General features: G+C 44.0%; 1 protein-coding gene across 1 annotated transcript in view; it reads left to right on the top strand.

Moving 5' to 3' along the window:
* Window positions 1-3,225: 3,225 nt before the first annotated feature.
* The window catches only part of paf1 (PAF1 homolog, Paf1/RNA polymerase II complex component), a 42,812-nt gene continuing 23,018 nt past the window's right edge, over window positions 3,226-23,019 (top strand). The window contains exons 1-3 of the mRNA XM_059950916.1: window positions 3,226-3,309; window positions 11,278-11,307; window positions 13,793-13,885. Of these exons, the coding sequence (XP_059806899.1) occupies window positions 3,266-3,309; window positions 11,278-11,307; window positions 13,793-13,885 (167 nt within the window). The 5' untranslated portion in view covers window positions 3,226-3,265. The remainder of the gene's footprint in view (window positions 3,310-11,277; window positions 11,308-13,792; window positions 13,886-23,019) is intronic.

Raw genomic sequence — 23,019 nt, forward strand, 5'->3', positions numbered from 1 at the left:
AATCCCAGTAGGTCACCGAGATGCTGTACATTTCCCTCGGGGGTTTACTCCCGAAGCCTTGCCCGTGAGTGGATATGGCCGCAAGGCAGCCGAGGTTTGAGCCTCCAACTTCCAACCTGCCTTCAAATTTACCCAGTCCACTTCCGGCACCTTTCTCCCCTTTCACTATCTTTCTGTCCCTATCTCTGGAGACAGCTTATGTGCTGATGTCTATTATAAACTTACAGCTTCCTGGCCTCTGCCTCTTCCCACCCTGTTACTTGTAAAAACGCCATTCCCTGCTCTCAATTCCTCCATCTCCTTCGCCTCTGCTCTCAAGGTGAGGCTTTTCATTCCAGAACGAAGGAAATGTCCTCCTTCTTCAAAGAAATGGGCTTTCCTTTCTCCACCATCAACCGTATCTCTTCCTTTTCAGGCACGTCTGCTTTTACCCCATCCTCTTGCCACCCTTCCAGGACTAGGATTCCTCATGTCCTCACCTACCACCCCACCAGCCTCCGTGTCCAGCACATAATTCTCCGAAACCTCCACCATCTCCAACGGGATCCCACCACCAAGCACATCTTTCCCTGCCCCCGCACTTTCTGCTTTCTGCAGGGATGGCGCCCTATGCGACTCTCTTGTCCATTCGTCCCTCCCCACCGATCTCCCTCCCGGCACCTATCCTTGCAAGTGGAACAAGTGCTACACCTCCCCCCTGACTGCCGTTAAGGGTCCCAAACCGTGCTGCTCGGTGAGGCGACACTTCGCCTGATGAGTCTGTTGGGGTCATATACCGTGTACGGTACTCCAGTGTGGCCTCCCTATATCGGTGAGAACCGACGTAGACTGAACAAGCGGGACCTCCCAGTGGCCACCCATTTTAATTCCAGTTCCCATTCCCATTCCCATGTCAATCCTTGGCCTGTTGTGATGTGGCAGGTTGGAGGAGCAACACATTATATTCCGTCACGGTCACCTCCAACCCAACATTATATCCTGGGTACTTTGTAGGCTAGTGCTCAAGATGGAGCTTCTTTTGTCCCGTGCAGTAGCTCCTCCATACCAGACAGTGATTCAGCCCATCAGAATGCTCTCCACAGGGCAACTCTAGTAGTTTATGAGTGTATGTGTTGACATGCTAAAAATCTCTTCAAATCCTAGTAAAGTATGGCTGCTGTCTTGCTTTCATTGATATGTTGAGACCAGGTTAGATCCTCAGAGATCTTGACACCCAGGAACTTGAAGCTGCTCACTCTCTCCACTTCTGATCCCTCTGTGAGGATTGGTATGTGTTCCTTCGTCTTACCCTTCCTGAAGTCCACAATCAGCTCTTTCATCTTACTGACATTGAGTGCCAGGTTGTTGCTGCGGCACCACTCCACTAGTTGGCATATCTCACTCCTGTACGCCCTCTCGTCACCACCTGAGATTCTGCCAACAATGGTTGTATCGTCAGCAAATTTATAGATGGTATTTGAGCTCTGCCTAGCCACACAGTCATGTGTATATAGAGAGTAGAGCAGTGGGCTAAGTACACACCCCTGAGGTGTTGATTGTCAGTGAGGAAGATAAGTTATTACAAATTCGCACATACTGTGGTCTTCCGATTAGGAAGACGAGGATCCAATTGCAGAGGGAGGAACAGAGGCCCAGGTTCTGCAACTTCTCAGTCAGGATCGTGGGATTGATGGTATTAAATGCTGAGCGTTAGTCGATGAACAGCATCCACACATAGGTGTTTGCATTGTCCAGGTGATCTAAGTTTGCTCATGACACCACTGTTTGTTGCTGGAGTGACAAATCAGCATGTTGGAGATTGAAAATCTCGTTGAGTGGTGCCATAACAACCACCTTTCACTCAACGCCAACAAAACCAGCGAGGCATGGTAGCATTGAGGTAGTATTGTGACACTGTTATACAGTCCCAGGAGAAGGAAATTAGGAGAGGTCCATGAACCAGTTCTCATCAGAGGTGGAGAAAACCAATGAAAGACCGCCCAACTTGGGTATTCATCCCAAGTGCAGAAGGCCACAAACTGTGAAAATACAAAAAAAAGATAGAACTAATATTATTAATAATAAATAAGTAATAAATTTCAAGAACAGGAGATGAAGAGTCCTTGAAATTGAGTCTATTGTTTGTGGGAACTGTTTAGTGATAGTGCAAGTGAAGCTGAGTGAAGTTTTCCCCTTTGGTTCAAGAGCCTGATGGTTGAGGGACAGTTACTGTTCCTGAACCCCATGGTGTGAGTCCTGAGGCTCCTATACCTTTGTCCTGATGGCAGCAGTGAGAAGCGAGCATGTCCTGGATGGTGAGGATCTTTGATGAGGAATGCTGCTTTCCTGCGACAGCGTTCCATGCGGCTATGCTCAATGGTGGGGAGTGATTTAACCATGAAGGACTGGGCTGTATGCACTACTTTGTGTAGGATCTGTAAGGCAGTGCAGTTGCTGGAAATTTGAAGTGAAAACAGCAAGTACTGAAAACAACACACACAAAAATGCTGGTGGAACACAGCAGGCCAGGCAGCATCTATAAGGAGAAGCACAGTCGACGTTTCGTCTTGAAGAAGGGTCTCGGCCCGAAACGTCGACAGTGCTTCTCCTGCTGTGTTCCACCAGCATTTTGTGTGTGTTGTTTGAATTTCCAGCATCTGCAGATTTCCTCGTGTTTGCTCTTTAAAAGTACTGAAAATACTTGGCAGACCTGACGGCATCTGCGGAGATCGAAGTCAAAGTCATGAGGAACGTTGTCTCTTTTTTTGTTCTAATTTTGATTCCTTCTTTTAAAATTTGCGTTTCATTTCTATTTTTTCTCATGATGCCTGGGATTGCTGCTGGAACTATTTCATTGTACTTCTGCACGCGCTGACAATAAACCTGACTTTGACTTCGATCTCCGCAGATGCCATCTGGTCTGCCAAGTACTGTCAGTATTTGCTGTAGGAACGGTGACAAAGAGTAGATGGCAGTTGGAGTTAGACAGGTGCACAGAGAGTAGTGAAAGTTATTAATTGCCCCTGACCTGTCAGGTTTCGAGACGGGAACAACATTGGGGCGTGACCAGTGCCTGGAGGCGGAGCAGCGCCTGCGTTGGGGGGCGGGGCTGGGAGGAGCCAGAGCTTGAAGGGCGGAGTCGACTCTTGGGGGTGGAGTCAGCATTCACGCGGTCGTTGTCACCGAGCGCATGCCCAGGGCGGTCTGGGTTTCGCGCGGGGCTTTCTGGAACTAGTAGTCCGGGGTCTCCTCTGCCTTCCCGTCAGCCTTCGCGCGGCGCGGTGCCATGGCGCCCACAATACAGAGCGCGCAGCGGGACGATGGCCACAGGTAGGTCCAGGGCTTGGCCTTTGCTTTAAAACTTGTTGAGTCGGGGAGGTCACTATCTTGAGTAAGCGCTGTCCACTCATTACCCCCCCATTTCAGTCTTAGCAGACTCTGATCCTATGGGTGTCCCCCCTAACTCATGATTAACCCCCCCCCCCCACCAGGATCCTCTGGGTGTTACATTGCCCCTCTCCCACCCGGATCCCCTGGGACATACCCCCCCCCCACCCCAGTGTCCTACCCGGATCGACTGGGATGTTTGATTGCCCACCCCTCCCACCTGGATACCGAGGGACGTAACTCCTCCGTCCCACCCAGATAGACTGGGGTGCTACATTCCGAGGGCTACAATCCCTCCCACCGGGATTCCCTCGGACATACCCCCCCCCCCCCTACAAGCCGGATCTTCTGGGATGTTACATGCCCCGCCCCCCCCCCACACACACACTGTCCCACCTGGATCGACTGAGATGTTAACACCTTCCCACCCAGATTCCCTATGGCAGTTCAACAGTCTGGAAAAGTGAGGATAAAGTTAGAGGGAAGGAGAATGCAACAGAGGTTATAGAACTCGTTGCTACAGATGGTTATGGAGGCCATATCAGAGTCAGATTTAATATCACCGGTATATGTCATGAAATTTGTTAATTCTGCGGCAGCAGTACAATGAAAGACATGATAATAGAAAAAAACTGAATTACAGTAAGTGTGTATGTGTATATGTATATTATAATTAAATAAGGTGTGCAAAAAATAGTGAGGTAGTGTTCATGGGTTCAATGTTCATTTAGAAATGTATGGCAGAGGGGAAGAAGCTGCATTAGGAATTGTGGCCCTAGCAGTATTGAGCATGTACTGAGGCAAGAGAAGTACTGGTGTGGGATAGAGGCAGGGAGAAAAGGAGAGATCTCTGATAGTGTGGAAAGGGATGTAATATATTTAATAGTTAAATAAGTAGGGCAAAAATATAATTTTTTAAAGAAAATACTGAGGTCGTGTTCATGGGTTCAATGTCCATTCAGAAATCTGATGGCAGAGGGGAAGAAGCTGTTCCTGAATTTTTGAGTATGTGCCTTCAGGCTTCTGTACCTCCTTCCTGGTGGTATCAATGAGAATTGGGCATGTCGTGGGTGAGGGGTGTCCTTAATGATGGACGCTGCCTTTTTGATACATTGCTTCTTGATGATACCCTGGATACTATGCAGGCTAGTGCCCCTGATGGAGTTGACTAGTTTTGACAAATTTTACAAGTCTCTACAGCTTACGTATATCCTGTGCAGTAGCCCCTCACTCCATACCAGATGAAAATGCAGCCAGTTTTTAGGTTGTCCACAGTACAATTTTGTCCACAGTCCACATTGTCCACAATCTGTAGAAATTTGTGAGTCATTGGGTACATTTAAAGTGCTGATTGATAGGTTCCTGATCAGTGAGGGTGTCAAGTGTTTTGGGGAGGAGGCAGGAGAATGGGGTTGAGAGAGCTAATAGATCAGCCATGACTCGATGGACTGAATGTTCTGATCTGCTCCTATGCCTTGAGGTCTTGTGGACCATTCATTGTGTAAGTCCTACCTACACTGATATGACTTTCCAAAATGTATCACCTCACTCTGAATTGATAATCCATTTGTCACTCCTTGGCCCACTTGCCTAAATGGTACAGACGAGAAAATCAGCAGACGCTGGAAATCCAAGCAAAACACACTTAGATGCTGCCTGACTTGCTGAGTTCCTCCAGCATTTTGTGTGTGTTGCCTAATAGATAAGATCCCCTTGTAATCAATGATCTTTCTCATTCTCTGAAACTCCTCCTATTTCTGAGTCATCTGCAAAATTACCTATCAAGCCGCGTGCATTCGCCTCCAATTAATTTAAATAAATAACAAATTAAAGGGTGGCAATAGTGACCGATGCAGCACACTGCTGGCCACCAGAAGGTTCAGGAGCCTCAGGACTCACGCCATCATGTCCAGGAACTGTTATTACTCCTCAACCAACAGGGCTGTGAACCAAAGGGGATAACTTCACTTGCCCCATCATTTAAATGTTCCCACAAACATTGGACTCGCTTTCAAGGGCACTTCATCTCATGTTCTCGATATTTATTGTTTATTCGCTTATTTTTTTAATAAATTATTTCTTTCTCTTTCCATTTGCACATTGTTGTCTTCTGCACTCTGGTTGATCAGCCAAATTGATTGGTCTTTGGTTGATTCTATTATGATTATTACTCTATTAATGATTTATTGAGTATGCCTGCAACAAAATGAATGTCAGGGTTGTACATGGTGACATATGTGTACTCTGATAATAAACTTACTTTGTTTTTTTTCTCTGAGAAATAACTTTTCATCACAACCTTCTGCTTCCTATCTCTGAGCCAATTTTGAATCCTCCTTACTGGCTCTTCCTGAAGTCCAAGGGACCTAACCTTCGAGACCAGATGTCCATGCAGGACCTTGTTGAAGGCCTTGCTAAAAACCAGACAGACATCATCACAGTCCTACACTAATGACCATAGAACCATAGAACACTACAGCACAGTACAGGCCCTTCAGCCCTCCATGTTATGCCAACCCAAATATTCCTTAAAAAAAGTACTAAACCTGGACTACCCCATAACCCTCCATTTTTCTTTTATCCATGTGCCTGTCCAAGAGGCTCTTAAATACCCCTAATGTTTCGGCCTTTACCACCATCCCTGGCAAGTCATTCCAGGCACTCACAACCCTCTGTGTAAGAAAACTTACTCCTGATGTCTCCCTTAAACTTCCCTCCTTTAATTTTGTACATATGCCCTCTGGTGTTTGCTATTGGTGCCCTTGGAAACAGGTACTGACTATCCACCCTATCTATGCCTCTCATAATCTTGTGGACCTCTGTCAAGTCCCCTCTCATTCTTCTAGGCTCCAATGAGAAAAGTCCCAGCTCTGCTAACCTTGCTTCATCTGACTTGTTCTCCAAACCAGGCAACATCCTGGTAAATCTCCTCTGCACCCCCTCCATAGTTTCCACATCCTTCCTATAATGAGGTGACCAGAATTGAACACAATACTCTAAGTGCGGTGTCAGCAGAGATTTGTAGAGTTGCGCCATGACCTCTCTACTCTTGAACTCAATCCCCCTGTTAATGAAGCCTAACATCCCATAGCCCTTCTTAACTACCCTATCAACCCGTGCAGTGATCTTGAGGGATGTATGGATTTGAACCCAAGGTCCCTTTGTTCATCCACACTCTTAAGTAACTTACCAATAATCCTGTACTCAGTCTTCTGGTTTGTCCTTCCAAAATGCATCACCTCACACTTGACCTTTTGGGGGAGCTCTTAAAATAAAACTTAGAACCTCTTGGAACATGACTTTCTGTATCCAAAGCTATGCTGACTCCTTGGTTCTGGAGCATATTTGCTCTCGGTGGAAGTTTGGTTAGGTACTTGCCTGGAGTTGGGTGTTGACAAAGTATGATTAGGTGCATGGACAAAACCAGAGAACAGTGTGGTTTTGGGTATGCCATGAGGTTTGGGAGTTGGCAGCTGGAGTGTGGACATGAAGGGGGTAAACCCATGAGGGAAACCCACATTTGAAAATCTGCAGATGCTGGAAATCCAAAGCAAAGACACGCAAAATGCTGGAGGAACTCAGCAGATCAGGCAGCATCTCTGGAAAGGAGTAGACAGTCTATGTTTCGAATCAAGGCCCTTCTTCAGGAAGGGCCAGGGGAATGTCTGAATTAAACAGTGGGGTGAGAGAAAAGTGATTGGTTGGAAGGTGATCCGTGAAGCCAGGTGGAAGAGGTCAAGGGCTGGAAAAGAAAGAACCTGATAGGAGAGGAGAGTGGACAGTGGGAGAGGGAAGTAATAGGTAGGTGAGGAGAGGTTAAAGGTCAGAGTGCGGACTAGTGGGAGGGGGGAATTTTCTTCACTGGAAAGAAAAATCTATATTAATAACTTTTGGCTGGATACAAGCCCATACTTGTGAGGGAGTGCGTATGTTTTGGGCAGCCTCTGGAACCTCGCCTGTGAATCAAGGCCTTCCTTTATAAAACCAGACTGACAGCCGGTGTGTAACAGCTACTGCGCACTAAAGAAATCCCTGTCAGTAGTCACTTCCTTTTCCCTAATGAAGATTGCTGCAAAATTCCTAGGACCTTCACCATGGTTTATGCCTTAAACAATTATTTCACTTCTGACTGGACATTGAACCCCTGAAGACTTTATATGTAATATAAATAAGTAGTGCAAGAAGAGAAAAGTAGTGAGGTAGTGTTCATGGGTTCAATGTCCATTCAGAAAACATGGCAAAAGGGAAGAAGCTGTTTCTGAATCGTTGATCATGTGCCTTCCGGCTCCAGTACCTCCTCCTTGATGATAGCAATGAGGAGAGGGCATGTCCTGGGTGATGGGAGGGAGGGTCCTCTTTAATCAATGAGGCAGTATATTAGCATCATGGTTGGTGTAATGCTATTACAACACCAGAGATCCCTGATCCGGGTTTAATTCCCACCACTGCCCGTAAGGAGTTTGTACGTTCTCCCTGTGACTGCCTAGCTTTCGCTGAGGCGTCTCAATTTTCTCCCACGTTCCAAAAGACTTATGGTACAGCTTAGTGCGTGGTCTGTATGCTACATTGACGACACTTGCAAAATCCTCACTGTTTTGATTTGATGAAAATAATGCATTTCACTCTAGGTTTCAATGTTCTGTACATGTCTAATCCTTCATCTTTAAACTGGATCTTTAAACAAACATAGCTTGAGCCTCTTTTATGTTTAATGATTTTTTTAATTTATTGAGATACAGCATGGAACACATCCTTCACAGGCACAATGCCTTTTATAGTCAATTACTTTTACGTGTATTTGCATCACCGCTCCAGTTAATTCATCATTTCTTCTCAATTGCATTTCCATTTATGGATATTATACTAGATCAGCCTGGAGATGCTTATTCATTAGTTTAGCCCATTAAACAGGCTGCTGACAGCAGCTCTCCAGTGTTTTCTGTCCTGGGCCAGTCTTTCAAGTTATCCTCCAGTGTAGCCCATCTTTAAAGGTCCTTCCTCTGCCAGGGGTGAGGGTTTTTGGAGGTTGTGATGGCGTTTCTGTCGCTCTGGGTTTTATGGGTTGCAGTTTGCTAGCCCCTCGCCCAACCCTCCTTTCATAGCCGTGTTTGGAACCATCCATGATGGAGTTAGCACTGAAATGTAAAGGGCCAATAAAATTCTTTGGGATTCCATCCTCACTTTGCCACTTTGTCTTGGAGGATAATTGCCCCTTTCCTCCTGCTCTTCCACTGTTGTGAAGAATAATTCTGCACTGGATTTACTTAAATATTTGGATGAGGGAAGGATGTAAGGCGAGGTGCTCTGTAGCATTATAACCATATAACAATTACAGCACGGAAACAGGCCATCTCCGTGCCGAACGCTTACTCTCACCTAGTCCCACTGACCCGCACTCAGCCCATAACCCTCCATTCCTTTCCTGTCTATATACCTATCCAATTTTACTTTAAATGACAATACCGAACCTGCCTCTACCACTTCTACTGGAAGCTCGTTCCACACAGCTACCACTCTGAGTAAAGAAATTCTCCCTCGTGTTACCCTTAAACTTTTGTCCCTTAACTCTCAACTCATGTCCTTGTTTGAATCTCCCCTACTCTCAATGGAAAAAGCCTATCCATGTCATCTCTATCTATCCCCCTCATAATTTTAAATACCTCTATCATCCCCCCTCTACACTCCAAAGAATAAAGACCTCATTAATGTCAGGTAGTCCAGTAAACAATCCTGTATGCAAGAAATGGTAGAATTTTGGACCTTGCTGCCAAAAATAGCAACTGATATTTGATTATTGATTGCTAATTTTCCAATGGAACAGCACAATGTAGGTCCTTCAGCCAGCAATGCTATGCCAGTCTATATAAATATACTCCATACCTCAATCATACCTTCCCTCCTACCCAGCCATAACCATCTATTTCCCTTAAATCCGTGTGCATATAGAACCATAGAACGTTACAGCACAGAAACAGGCCTTTTGGCCCTTCTTGGCTGTGCCAAACTATTTTTCTGCCTAGTCCCACTGACCTGCACCCGGCCCATATCCCTCCATATGCTTCTCATCCATGTACCTGTCCAAGTTTTTCTTAAATGTTAAAAGCATTCACCACTTCATCTGGCAGCTCATTCCACACTCCCACCACTCTCTCTGTGAAGGAGCCCCCCCCTTTTAAACTTTTCCCCCTTCACCCTTAACCCATGCCCTCTGGTTTTTTTTTCTCCCCTAGATTCAGTAGAAAAAGCCTGCTTGCATTCACTCTATCTATACCCATCATAATTCATAATTATGAAAGAATCTATTAAATGTCCCAACCATAACAGCCTCTTCCACCACCTGCATCAGTACATTCCAGGCACCCATCACTTTTGGTGTAAAATAATAAAACTTTCTCTGACATCACCCCAAACCTTCCTCTTTACTTACTAACTTCGGCCCTTAGCTCCCAGGGGAGCATAGGCTGTCGATGACCTCCTGTCTCCATTGTCCAAAATCAATGGTCTGGTTGGAGTTCATCAACACTTCTGCAATCCATTGCATCCACTGTACAGAGGATTGGCCTGTACAGCTTCACCAGAGCCCTGTTGGCCAGCCTTACCCATTTCAGAATGGCTTAGAATCAGGTATGATATTACTAGAATTTCTCTCCGGACTGTGAGAATGGCTGAGAGGATCATAGAAGTCTCCCTACTATCCATTGGGGATATTTATCAAGAGTGCTGAGTTTGCAGGGCCCTTAGTATTAACAAGGATTCCACCCATCCATCCAGCATCCTCTTTGACTTTCTACCATCAGGCAGGGCACTCTGGTGCAAATCAAGAATGGTCAGGATGGGAAACAGTTTCTTCTCAAAGGCCTTTAGGCTACCGAACTCCCTTGCCTCATCGCATTCGAAGTGTCATTTCTTAATCTGTTCGGTACTTTACAATATTTAATTTATGCACTTTGGTTTGTTTGTGGGCAATTTCATCCTTACTTTCATAAGTTGAGTGTGTGCCTGCAGGGTCCTGAACCTCCTCCCTGATGATAGCAATGAGAAGAAGGCATGTCCTGGATTGGATGATGGGATGATGGGGGGGGGGGGGGTCCCTTAATGATGGATGCCACCTTTTTGAGGCACCGCTCCTTAAAAGTCCAAGATGCTGGGGAGACTTGTGCTCATGATGGAGCTGACTGAGTTCAGAACTTTCTAAAGCTTCTTTAGATCCTGCGCAGTAGCCGCAACCCCCCCCCCCCCCCCCCACCTTCCCCCAGTCAGAATACTTTTGCTGCCAGTCAGATTGCTCTCAACTTGGAATTTACTTGGATATGTCTATCCATGGCCTCCTCTATAGTCAAAATGAATCCAAACTCAGATTCGAGGAACACCTTATATACCGGCTGGGTAGCCTCCAACCTGATGGCATGAACAGAGAAGTCAAGTTAGAGAACTTCCGTTAATGCCCCTCCTCCCCTTCTTACCCCATCCCAGATGTATTTAGTTGTATGCCTGTTCTCCATATCCCTCTGGTGCTTCCCCCCCCCCTTCTTTTTCCTGAGGCCTCCTGTCCCATGATCCTTTCCCTTCTCCAGCTCTGTTTCACTTTCGCCAATCACCTTTCCAGGTCTTAGCTTCATCCCACCCCCTCCGGTCTTCTCCTATCATTTCGCATTTCCCCCTCCCCCCACTACTTTCAAATCTCTTACTTCTTTCCTTTCAGTTAGTCCTGATGAAGGGTCTCGGCCTGAAACGTCGACAGTGCTTCTCCCTATAGATGCTGCCTGGCCTGCTGTGTTCCACCAGCATTTTGTGTGTGTTGTTGGAATTTATCATTTATCTTTCACTCCGATTTGCATAGTGAGGTTGAACGAGGAAGACGTGTATGTGCTTGCCATCTAAGTCTCATTTCTTCTTATTGCTCTGTTTCAGGTCCAATGCTCACAGGGCAGCACCTGAGAGGTAAGTGCTGTAGTGCAGGCTGTAATAGTATCACTGACCAAGTAGAGGTTGCATTCTGAGTGCCATACACTTTCACTCCTTCGTCAGTCCTGATGAAGGGTCTCAGCCTGAAACGTTGACTGTTTACTCTTTTCCAGAGATGCTGTTCGACCTGTGCTGTGGATTTCCAGCATCTCGCATTTATATTACATTTTTGTTTTTTTGTTGTTGTTGGAAGATTGAACAAAGTTAAATGCGGAACATTCCACCCACAATGTTATCCTGACCTTTTAATGCACTCGACAATCAGTCTAACCCTTACCTCCCACATCACCATCTGTTTTTCTATCATCCATGTGCCCCTCTGAGTTTTTTAAATCCTCTTCTACCACCACCCCAGTAACATTTTCCAAGCAGCCACCTCTCTCTGTATATAAAAAAAATAAACAGCTTACTCTTCCGTCCCATATAACATAGGACTTGTTGGTGAATCCCAAGGGTGGACAAGACTCATTCTAAGCCACCATGGCACCATGGGAGGGATTAATCTACAACTAACAATCTGTTGGAGGAACTCGGCGGTTCGAGCAGCAGCTGCGTGAGGAAAGAAATTTTCCATGTGCCAGCATCGATATTCACGCAATTTCGACCCAAAACATTGACAGTCGCTTTCTTCCCCACAGATGCTGCCTGATCTGTTGTGTTCTTCCAGCAGATTCCTTGTTACAACAGATTCCAGCATCTGTAGTCTCTGGTGTGTTAACATGTAACTAAAAAGTGGAAGGGGGACCATCGATAGAACTAAGAGACTTGTGGTTGTCTGTTGTGTCTAGCGATAACAGGAAATCTGTGCAGGAGAGTTTTAAAGTGGAAAAGCTGTTGCACTGGGGTAATATCACTCTCTTCAACTCAGAAGTCTGGGTCCAGTGGTACAAACAGGCGTTACAAACTGGGGTCTTTCTTGATTGCAGAAGCTGAACATCTATGCCTCATCATGCCTTTCGTTCTCCACAGAGCGTTGCAATGCCACCTTCCTGTCCTTTGGATCTCCCTGTAGATCTCATCTGCCCAGTCTGCTGGAGCTGATTTTGCATGTTAATACAGGCATGTCCCTACCTCACTGGCGTATGAGGCTCGCCGGCCACCCTCACCTGGTCTAGCCCGCCTGTCGAAGCAGTGTACTGGAGTGTAGCTGCTGATGCATGAAAACAGCTACTTGGAGCTACAGGTCGGAGCTTATTGTCCGGTGGGGACCAAAGATGAGTGAACTGCCTCTTCACCAGAGGTGCTACCCCTCCCTGGATACCTCATACACCCCTCCCAAGAGTCTCTTAAATGTCCCCAATGTGTCAACCTTTACCATCACCCCTGGCAGTGCATTCCATGGATCCACCACTCTGTCTATAAAAACAAAACAAACTTACCTCTAACATCCTGCACTATTCTTTTTTCCAGTTGTCTTACAATTATGCCCCTCGTGTTAGTCATTTCCACCTTGGAAAATCTCATGCTCACAACAAACAAGTGACTGCTGATGATATCTCAGGCATGCTGAAAAGATCCGAAAGGCCCTGCTCTTTTTTTTCTGCTCATTCTTCTATAAAGAAGAAAGCTAAAAGGTGATCTGGAAGATTTTATGATTATGAGAGGGTTTGATTGACTGACTGAAAGAAGATAAATTCAGTGAAGAAGTCAAGAGAACTTGCCTACAGGGTCCTGAACCTCCTCCCTGATGATACCAATGAGAAGAGGGCATGTCCTGGATGATGGGATGATGAGGGGGGGGTCCTTAATGATGGATGCCACCTTTTTGAGGCACCGCTCCTTAAAGTCCAAGATGCTGGGGAGGCTAGTGCTCATGATAGAGCTGACTGAGTTCAGAACTTTCTCCATGGCCTTGTTCCATCATTACTGAAGACTGCAATGGAACCTGTCTCCATTTTTCTAAACAGCGCACTACAACTACATTGTGCATAGGATGCACAGAAGAGTCTTTCTGCATTTAATTCTTCCCTTTATGCTATTGACCTCTGATTCTTAATCCCATTCTCTAGAATGTTAATCCAACCATTAGTTTGTAGTTCAGTTTCATAAACTCCATTAATTTTTGTACCCATACTGTAGTAATGTGTGTATGTTTTTAATTTAGGCCTGGTTGATGAATGAATTGTGTTTTATTGGATTGAGGATGTGGATCTAAGTTGATAGAGCAAGGTCTGGCTGAACAGCCACCATTGGGGAACCTAGTTTTGTGACTCCCAGGTGGAATGCTTGAGGTACAAGTCATTGGTAGGAAGATACAGATCCTGAGGCCGGAGCTTTGTGTTGGGTCTGATAGACCAAAGCCAAAAGTGGAAAAGACAAACATTCAAGAGGTTCTGACTGAGGAGGATGGGTTACTGGCTCTGAGAAATGTTGAGCATAAGAACTTCTGAGCCAAGTGGGGACTATAACATTGGCTTTGTTATTCCCATGACTGAACATTACTATTTCTGTTCCTTTGCAGGTCTGGAGTTGTGTGTCGGGTGAAATACTGCAATTCTTTGCCGGATATTCCCTTTGACCCAAAATTTGTGACATATCCATTTGATCCCAACAGGTACAGTGACGGTTCATTCTGCTGTTCTCTTTCTTTTCCTCCTCCCACTACTCCTCCTCATTGTCCAAAGAAGTGCCTATTAGTAGGTTAATTGGTAATTGTAAATTGTCCTGTGATAAATCTAGGCCAGTGCTTCCCAGCACTTTTTAGCCCACACCCCTTCCCTACTTAGGCACAATATACTTTTCAGCACCCCATAGTGTAAAAGCATGTCTACCATGTGCTAACATAAGAAAAAAATTTCTGCTTTAAATTTTTATTTGTCTTTAAATCTAGCTTACACTACCTGTGCACTGAACAGCAGCTTCAATATCAATGTGATTCTTGACCTTGACAGTTTTTAGCAAGAGTTGTAATATCTGGTTTAAGTAGTGACAGCAAAAGCTTTACGTCCCCACACATAACAAGCAGTTTCTGTTTTTATGAGTATGTGGTTCACTACACTGAAGCCTCTTTCAACAAGGCAGGAGGATGGAAATGCAATGAAGAGCAACTTGGCTCTTCTCCAAAGACCAGGAAACCTCATATGATAGTGTAGCCACGTACCACAAAAGCCGGCATTTTTGCAAAGCATTTTTGCTTCTTTATCATTCTGAATTTTGATCATTTCATCTTGCAAACTCTCTTCCTGTTCTTCCACCTTGCAAAGAAATTGGTTAATTACCCAGTCCAGAATTTCCAGATAGTTCAAACCTCGAATCAGTTCTAAAAATCCTTCTTCAGTGACTGCAGGTGTAAGCAGTACTCATGCAAATCATCGTCTGTGAAAAAGAGTGTCATACTTTCCCTGCAGGGAAACTGAGAACATTCTTCTCCCAATGATTTGCTTATATATTTCCAATTTTCCAATAAAAGTGGACACTGCACTTTTTGCTTGGATTAAATTGAAGTTCTCACCCTGCAGTTTCATATTTAGAATGTTTAAATTATCATGCAGATCAGCTGGTATGCCACATCTCCACATAGTTCAATCTTGTTTCCCAAGCTCTTGTCGACTTTGAGCAAAAATTCAACCACAGTATCAAAAAGATCAAAGAAACGTTTTAAGCAGTAACCTTTTGAAGAAACAGGCGTTTAAGCTCTTCATCGTTACCTTGGCATAACTGGTGAAATATTCTGCTATTTAATAGATGAGCTTTAATTTTGTTGATATCAGATATTACAAGAATAGTGCTTGAAAAAAGTTGCTGGCTGAGGTTTTTGGCTGCCAGAAGTGGACGATGAATTGCACAATGGATTGCAAACAGATTTGGAATTTTTTTCATAAGTGCCGCTAAACCAGCATGGTGACATGTCATATATGGTGCTCCATCTGTTGCACGAGAAATCATGTTCACGATTTGAATACTTTTATCCTTCATATACATTTTGAGCTCATCATAGATTGCTTCTACATTGATACTTGTTTTTAACTTTTTACAAAAGAGAATCTCTTCATGAACTTGTCCCCAAGCATAAAGCCAAAGCTAAACAGGAATGGCTTAAAAACAACAAACATTTTGGAGTGGATGTCAGAGTGCAGACCTCAAAGCAATTGAGAATTTGCGGCTGGACTTGAAAAGAGCTGTTCACTCACGATCCCTATGCAATCTGACATAGCTTGAGTAGTTTTGTAAAGCAGAATTGTGAAAATTGCACTGTTCAGATGTGCAAAGCTGATAGAGACCTATCTACACAGACTCAGGGCTGTAATTGCTGCCAAAGTTGCATCTACTAAATACTGACTTGAAGGGGGTGAGTAATTATGTAATCAATTATTTTGTGATTAATAATTGTGATAACTTTGGACCAATTTGTAAAAATTTGTTTTTGCTTTGACATGAAAGTGTCTTTTCTGTTGACTAGTGTCAAAAAAGCCAAATTAAATCCACTGTAATTCAATGTTGTAAAACAATAAAACATGAGAACTTCCAAGGGGGGAGGGTGGGCGAATACTTTTTATGGGCACTATATGCTATTAGCAATGCCACAATGTCTTGCACAGTTGACTCATCCTGTTGTATCTCAAATTCTGTTTTTTGTAGCTCTGGGCATAGTTGATAGTGTCTTCATTCATTTTGTTAATACGATGAACTACAGAGTTGTTACTCAGAGGAATTAATTTTAAAATCCATTTTGAGTACAGTGGTGAGCGCTCTTGATGCAGCAGGTGTTATAATCTTTCACCAGTTGCATGAGATTTTCCACACTTTGCTATCATTTTGGAAATGTTACAAGAAGCAATGAAATTATCAAGGTCATTTTTTGGATTTCTTAGCAAATGATTTGAGTGTGCAACACTTTTCAAATGCTTCTTTCATGTTCTGGAACTGAGTATTACCATAAGAAGCCCTTCCAAGGTGTCTTATGCAGATGTGTTTCTGCAATCTTGATGGTTTCATGGCTTCATTAGACAGTATTATAAATAAAACACATAGGACATTGCTGATCTGACAGGAACAGTATAAAACCATATTCCAGGTACGTATCATTGTATTGATGCACTTTCCGTAGTCTGTTTCTTAGCAGGATTAGAATTCAAGGCTTACTACCTTCAGGCTCATAGAGATCATACCGTACTGTTACGTACCCCGTAACTGGGTGTCTGACCAGCAGAGAAAGAAGAATCCGTTGGAGTCTGGTGGTACCAAACTAAAGGTGTTTATTAGTAAACTACACAATACAATATCAAAAATGCAAACATACATATAAAACAAGTTAGCAGTAATAAACCTAAAAGTGTAGGAATAATAATAATAATAATAAACAAGATCTATTGATGTCTAGGGGTAAATGAATTGTCATAGGAAAGTATATTGTTCAGTTCATAAATGCTGAGGTGGTTATGGTTGTTGTGTTGAAATCGTTGGGGAGAGAGAGAGAGCGAGCGAGATGTAACAGCAACAGCTGCGGCAGGCAAACCTTTTGTGACTTTCTTAATCCGTCGTATCGTTGTGGCCATTCAGTTATGACCCCTCTGGTCTTCAGCTAAACCGTTCTTCTGTGGTGGACTCGTCACTCTGCCATGAGTGGACACACACACAAGTCCCCACCGGCCCTGCTGTAACACTGTGAGCTTTACTGACCGATCTCCTGGTTTGGTCTCCAAAGTCCCCACCTTTATGTGGGTTCCCAACACTCAGTCAGTGTCCACTCCAGACCTGTCTTTTATCCCCACTCACGGGGTCTCAGCTATCCATCAACTCTGAATGACTGTGTCCATCAAATCAGGCCACTCCTGCTGTCTCCTGAGGAATGTTAATGAGCAAAGTAAAGTCCTTGTAGTGGAAGGTAAATAATCCAGGAAGAGTCATAATACAGTAAATCAACAGTCTCTCTCCCCCTCTTATCTGTAGCAAATATTCTTGCCTGGGCTTTATTTCTCTCTTTCTCTCTCATGAGCAGCATAACAACAGCAATAGTTCGTAGTTCTCGGGGGGGGGGGGGGGGAATGGTTAACTCTGCACCCCGTTGTCCATCAGGTCTGTCCATCACTCATAACAGTATGTAATTATCCATCATTAACGGGGTTAAAATAAAAAGATAACACAAACTGGGAATGTCTATCTGATGTTGACGACAGCAGCAAGTTGACATGGTTGGTCAGGTCTTGTGCCTCAAGTTACCCCCCCCGACAACTTCTATTTCCGTTAACTCTACCTTTGGACACGTAACAGCCCCTGCCGGGAATCACTGTTCTAGGGTTAAATAGGTGGGTTGCTGGGTGGTGTGGTTCATTGGGCCTGATGGAATCATTTGGTTTTCATTGTACTTTTTATAAGATATTAGTTGAAATAATGTAAGACTAAATCATAGTTTGAATCATAGTTTCTTATGAACATAATTAGTATTTTTAACCATATTTTTACGGTATGTGGTGGTTTGTCTTCACTTCTAGAAGGCAGTGTAGCAGTTATATTTTCCTTTTCAGTTTTTAACTGGCTAAGTGTCAACACATTACTCACATAATTTGTAGCTGTTGATGAGTCTGTTAACTAAAGAATTTCTGTTAATTCCAGTATAAACGTGATAGATTTTCAAAGATGCCATCTTTTCATTGAATCTATAGAATCTGTCACCTCTGCTTTGCTTCTCAGCTCCTCACTTAGTTTCAATTGCCCTGTATCTTCGTTTATTCAACTTTAAAATAAGCAATTGTGAAGAATTAGTGAATCAAAGCTTCTCGCTGTCTCCTGAACTGCCAAAAGAGCCCAGGGTTTGAAAGTAATCGATGTCCGACAGGCAGAGAGGTCTGTTTTGCCCTGTTATCTGCAAATCAAACGGATTCTGCAAAAGTGGTAACTATCTCTAAGTTTTTAAACTGGAGAAGTCCAGTGAAGACTCCAGGTTGACTGTACTAAAAAAAATACTATGAGAAGTGAGGGGGGGAGAAGCAAAAGGTGCTCAAACAGTCGAAGAGGAACTGGTCATCAGTGCAGGAGAATTAAAGTACAAAAATGCAAGCTGGCCACACCACACTCAGGCTGTTAGTGACACCGATACTGCCTGTATTCCCAGGAACCACGCATGTCCTTGGGTAAGGTAAGAATTTGTGGCAGTGTCGACATGCACCGTCAGCATAGAAATTCTCCTAGTGTTTTTGGGAACGCTCCCCCTTAGTCACCAAAGCAGTTGGTGATCATTTGCCATTTTGTCATCTTGCTGTGCATTGAATGCCTGCCTTGTAAGTAACATGAGGTGCCTGCATTCCATGAAATGGCATTGTTATTACAATTGTTAAGCTTTTAACAATTAATTGTTAAAATGAGCTATATTTCAGTCATTTTGATGCACATAGTTTGATTTGGAATTAGGATGGCAGGAGGGGATGGACCACAAATTTCAACAATACTGTTCGATAGATTTGTTGAGTATGTCTGCAGGGAACAAAAGCCAAACCTCAGGGTTGTATGTGGTGACGTGTATGTACTCTGGTAATTAATTTTACTTTGAACTTTGCCGACTTGCAGACAAAGTGCAATTTTGGAATTGTTGGTGGGTAATAAGAGATTTCAACAGAAATTTGGTAGGGTTTTGGCAAAAGAGTGTATGGAACTCAGCAAAGAGAGTAAGGTGGTAGGAGGAATGATGCAAGATGGTGCGAGCTACAGTATTTCTTTATTGAGGTACAGCGCAGAACAGGCCCTTCGAGCCTCGCTGCCCTGCAGCTCCCTATTCAATCCAAGCTGAATCATAGGACAATTTGTAATGGTCAATTAACTTACCAACTGGTACATCTTTGGACTGTGGGAGGAAACAGGAGCACTTGGAGGAAACCCGCACAGTCATGAGGAGAACGTACAAACTCCTTACAGGCACCCGGATCGTCCTTGCTGTAGACCTTTGAAGGGTAACACACCCAAAATGTCAACTCTTTATTCCTTACTATAGGTGCTACCTGACCTGTTGAGTTCCTCCAGTGTTTTTTATGTGTTACTTTAGCTTAAGACCTGAACTCTTGCTGTTGGTGGGGGGGGGGGGGGGGGTGGAGAGGGTGGGTAACTGTGTCCCGGGGATATGTAAAATGGAAAGAGCATGATCTTGTACAGGAGCAAAAGTAACGGCGGATTTTACAGCTCAGCTGAGTAGCACAGAAAAATTATTTGTTAATGTTGACTTGGCCAGGTGCAGTCTTTAACTAAACATATTTATTCCTGTGTAATACAAACAAAACACTGGAAAAACTCAGAAGGTCAGGAAGCATCTATGGAGAAGAGTACAAAGTTGACGTTTCAGGCTGAGACCCTTCCTTCTTAAGGACTGAGGAGGACGGGAGAAGGTGCCAGAATACAAAAGGTGGGGGGAGGGGAAAGAGGGTAGCTGGAAGGTGATGGGTTGAAGCCAGGTGAGTGGAAAAAATCAAGGACTGGAGGAGAAAGAACCTGATATGAGAGGGGCATGTACCATAAGAGAAAGGGAAGGAGGAAATGACCCAGGAGAAGTGAGAAGAAGTGAAAAGTCAGAGTGGGGAACAGAGGGATTTGTTCACTGGAAGGAGAAATCAATATTCATGCCATCAGGTTGGAGGCTACCTAGATGGAATATAAGATGTTGCTCCTCCACCCTGATGATGGCCTCATCTTGCCACAAGAGGAGGCCGTGGATTCCCATGTCAGAATGGGGATGGGAATTCAAATATTTGGCCACCAGAAAGTCCCACTTGTGGATGGTGTAGAGGTGCTTGACGAAGCCAGGGTGGTTTTTGGATCAGAAGATTCAGAATCAATTGTGATCTTTTCAGCTCATCTATTGCATGGACAGTGGTACGAACAAAGAAAACGGTTTTATATACGTTACTTTTGTTGCCCTCAGCAGTCTGGAAATACTCTGAAAGCTGCTCAGCGTGGTCTTTTCTTTTCATAACTCCTTCAGATACCGCATCCAGCTATGACAGGACAATATCAAAAAGCTGAGATTCACGTTAATGTGGTAAAAGAGGATTGAATTCTGGCACTGATAGCCCCTGACCTGCTCTGGTCAGCTCTATCTTGCCTTCGAATGTCCATTTACACACTGGAACCAATGGAAAGCCTTTCAGCCTTCCTTGCATGAGAGCCAGGTCCTCATCATCTCTGTGCCAATAATGCCGTGGTAGTTTTTTTCATTCCCTAACCGCACGTCAATAGTACTTTATCTACTCTCCTAGAGTTGCCCATTGATATGAGGACAGCAAATGTCATGGCTCAGGGTCAGCCTGTACCAGTTAATTGTTAATGGCAGTTACCAGTTAATGGCATTGTTAATGTGGTATGGAAGATTGTTGGCAGCTCCAGGTTTCTAGGCTCAACAAGCACCATTAATTTGCCACGTGATCGGTATTTCTGAAGCTGTGGAGCAAAAGAGTCAACATCAATTTGAGAAGAACACCAGACTGCAAGCCAGTGCCCTGAATACATGTTATTTCCAGGCCTCGCTGCTGTACAGGAATGTGGTCAGAATGCAGCCACGGTAAACTGGGGGCACATTGTTCTCCATTGATGCTGTTGGTCCACATTCTTACTCAGTCTGGACGCAGTAGTTGCAGATGTAGCAAAACATCTTTGATTTTGACATCAAGAGAGGGTAGCATAGTGGTCAGCACAATGCATTACAGTACAAGCAACCCGGGTTCAATTCCTACTGCTGCCTCAAAGGAGTTTGTATGTTCACCCTGTGAACTTGTGGGTTTCCTTCCACAATCCAACGACATACCAATTGGTAGATTATTTACTCATTGTAAATTGTCCTTTGATTAGGCTAGGATTAAATCAGGGGATTGCTGGGCAGCATGGCTCAAAGGGCAGAAAGGGCCAATTCCATGCTGTATCTCAGTTAGTAAAATCAGTGGTAATTGTAACGACTTGATGTGTGAAGCTGTACAATATTTGAAAAATTGCGAGGCAAGTCTTGAAAACTGGGAAGAGTGCAGATGCAGGAGATCTGAAAGAGGGAGAGAGAATGCTGGAAACATGAATCAACATCTCCAGAAAGAAAAATTAAAGTTACCATTTTGGATAGAAGACCCTTTCTCAGAGTGTTTCGAGTATTTTCTGATTTAGCATGAGAAGAGGCTTAAGAGTGTGAGGATTTGCTTCAGGCACATCTGAGTCAACTCCTGGTGGGCCAAGGTCACTGGGGTAGTGTTTCTGGACATGTCAGCGTGCTTTCACGACGCTGCTGCAGTGTGTGGCTGGTATTCCTGAGGATGTGCTGTGAAATGAACTCTGCTAGGTCACAACCTACTTGTGGTGCAAGAACAATTTTCAGTGAGGTTGAAAAGTGGACGTGGACCACTGGTGATTAAACATATCAACTCCTGCCTGAGGAGCAGCTTGGATCTGCTCCAGTTAGCCTACCGTCACCACAGGTCAGCAGCAGGTGCCATTTCATTGGCCCTTCACTCAACCCTGGAAGATCTGGACAGAGAGGGTGTACACGTCAGGATGCTCTTCATTGACTACAGCTTTCATTACCGTCATCCCCTCAAGACTAATCAATAAGCTCTGAGACCCAGGTCGCGATACCTTCTTGATTAACTGGATCCTTGACTTCCTCGCTTGCTCACCCCAGTCGGTTCGGATTGGCAGCAACATCCCTTCCATATCAGTGCCGGTGCACCACAAGGATGTGAGATTAGCCTCCTGCTCTTCTCACTTCATTCTTAGGACTCCGTGGCCAAGCACAGCTCCAGAGCCTTATTCAAGTTTGCTGATGACAGCACTGCTGTGGGCCGAAACAAAGGTGGTGATGAATCAACATATAGGAGAGCGGTTGGAAATCTGCCTGAGTGGCGCCACAACAACAACCTCTCACTCAATGTCACTCGATTCTGTCAAAGTAGGGATTTTGAACCAGCTGCAGAATTTTTTTTTTTTTAATAATTTTTTATTGCATTTTTAAATGATTACAAAGTATGAAAAAACAATGTATATAACCCATACCCCCTCCCCTTAACCCCTCCCCCCTAACTGCCCCATAGAAAAAAAAAAGAAAGAAAGAAAGAAAGAATGCCTGGTGGTTGGAAGATCTCCACATGCTCCATGGAATTCATAATAATTTTGATATGTATATTTATTTCTTTCCCCTAATAACCAATTGTTTCATCTTCAAAGCATCTATATATTTAATCCTGTCTTTTGTAAATAAGGGCTCCAAATTTTCAAAAATGTTTCATATTTATCTCTTAAATTATAAGTAATTTTTTCTAATGGAATACAACCATAGATTTCTTTCTTCCAAGAATCTATACTTAAATGTGTATCCGATTTCCAAGTAACTGCAATAGCTTTTTTGGCTACTGCCAGTGCAATTTTTATAAATTCTTTCTGATACTTATTTAGTTTGAGTTTCGGTTTTATCCAACCAGCTGCAGAATTGACTACCAAGGTACAAACCATTATTCTGAAAGGTTGCCAGCAATAAGTGGTGAGTCTGGGGTTCTTGCAGCCAGGAAGGATTAGGAGGTTTAGATAATCTTGAAGGGCCTGGGTAGCGCTAACAAGGAAAATTTGCTTCTAATCACTGAAAGACTGATACCTAGAGATTGGAATGGTGACAGTTTGAAATTTTCTCCTAGGGTAGATGCAAATTTGCCTTCTAAAGAGATGGTCAGATTCTTCATAAAGAGGTGAAATTGCAGCAATAGAAAGAAAAGGAGATGGGGAGGAAAAACAGGA

This window comes from Hypanus sabinus, chromosome 26 (genome assembly GCF_030144855.1).
Source record: "Hypanus sabinus isolate sHypSab1 chromosome 26, sHypSab1.hap1, whole genome shotgun sequence".
Classification (NCBI taxonomy): domain Eukaryota; kingdom Metazoa; phylum Chordata; class Chondrichthyes; order Myliobatiformes; family Dasyatidae; genus Hypanus; species Hypanus sabinus.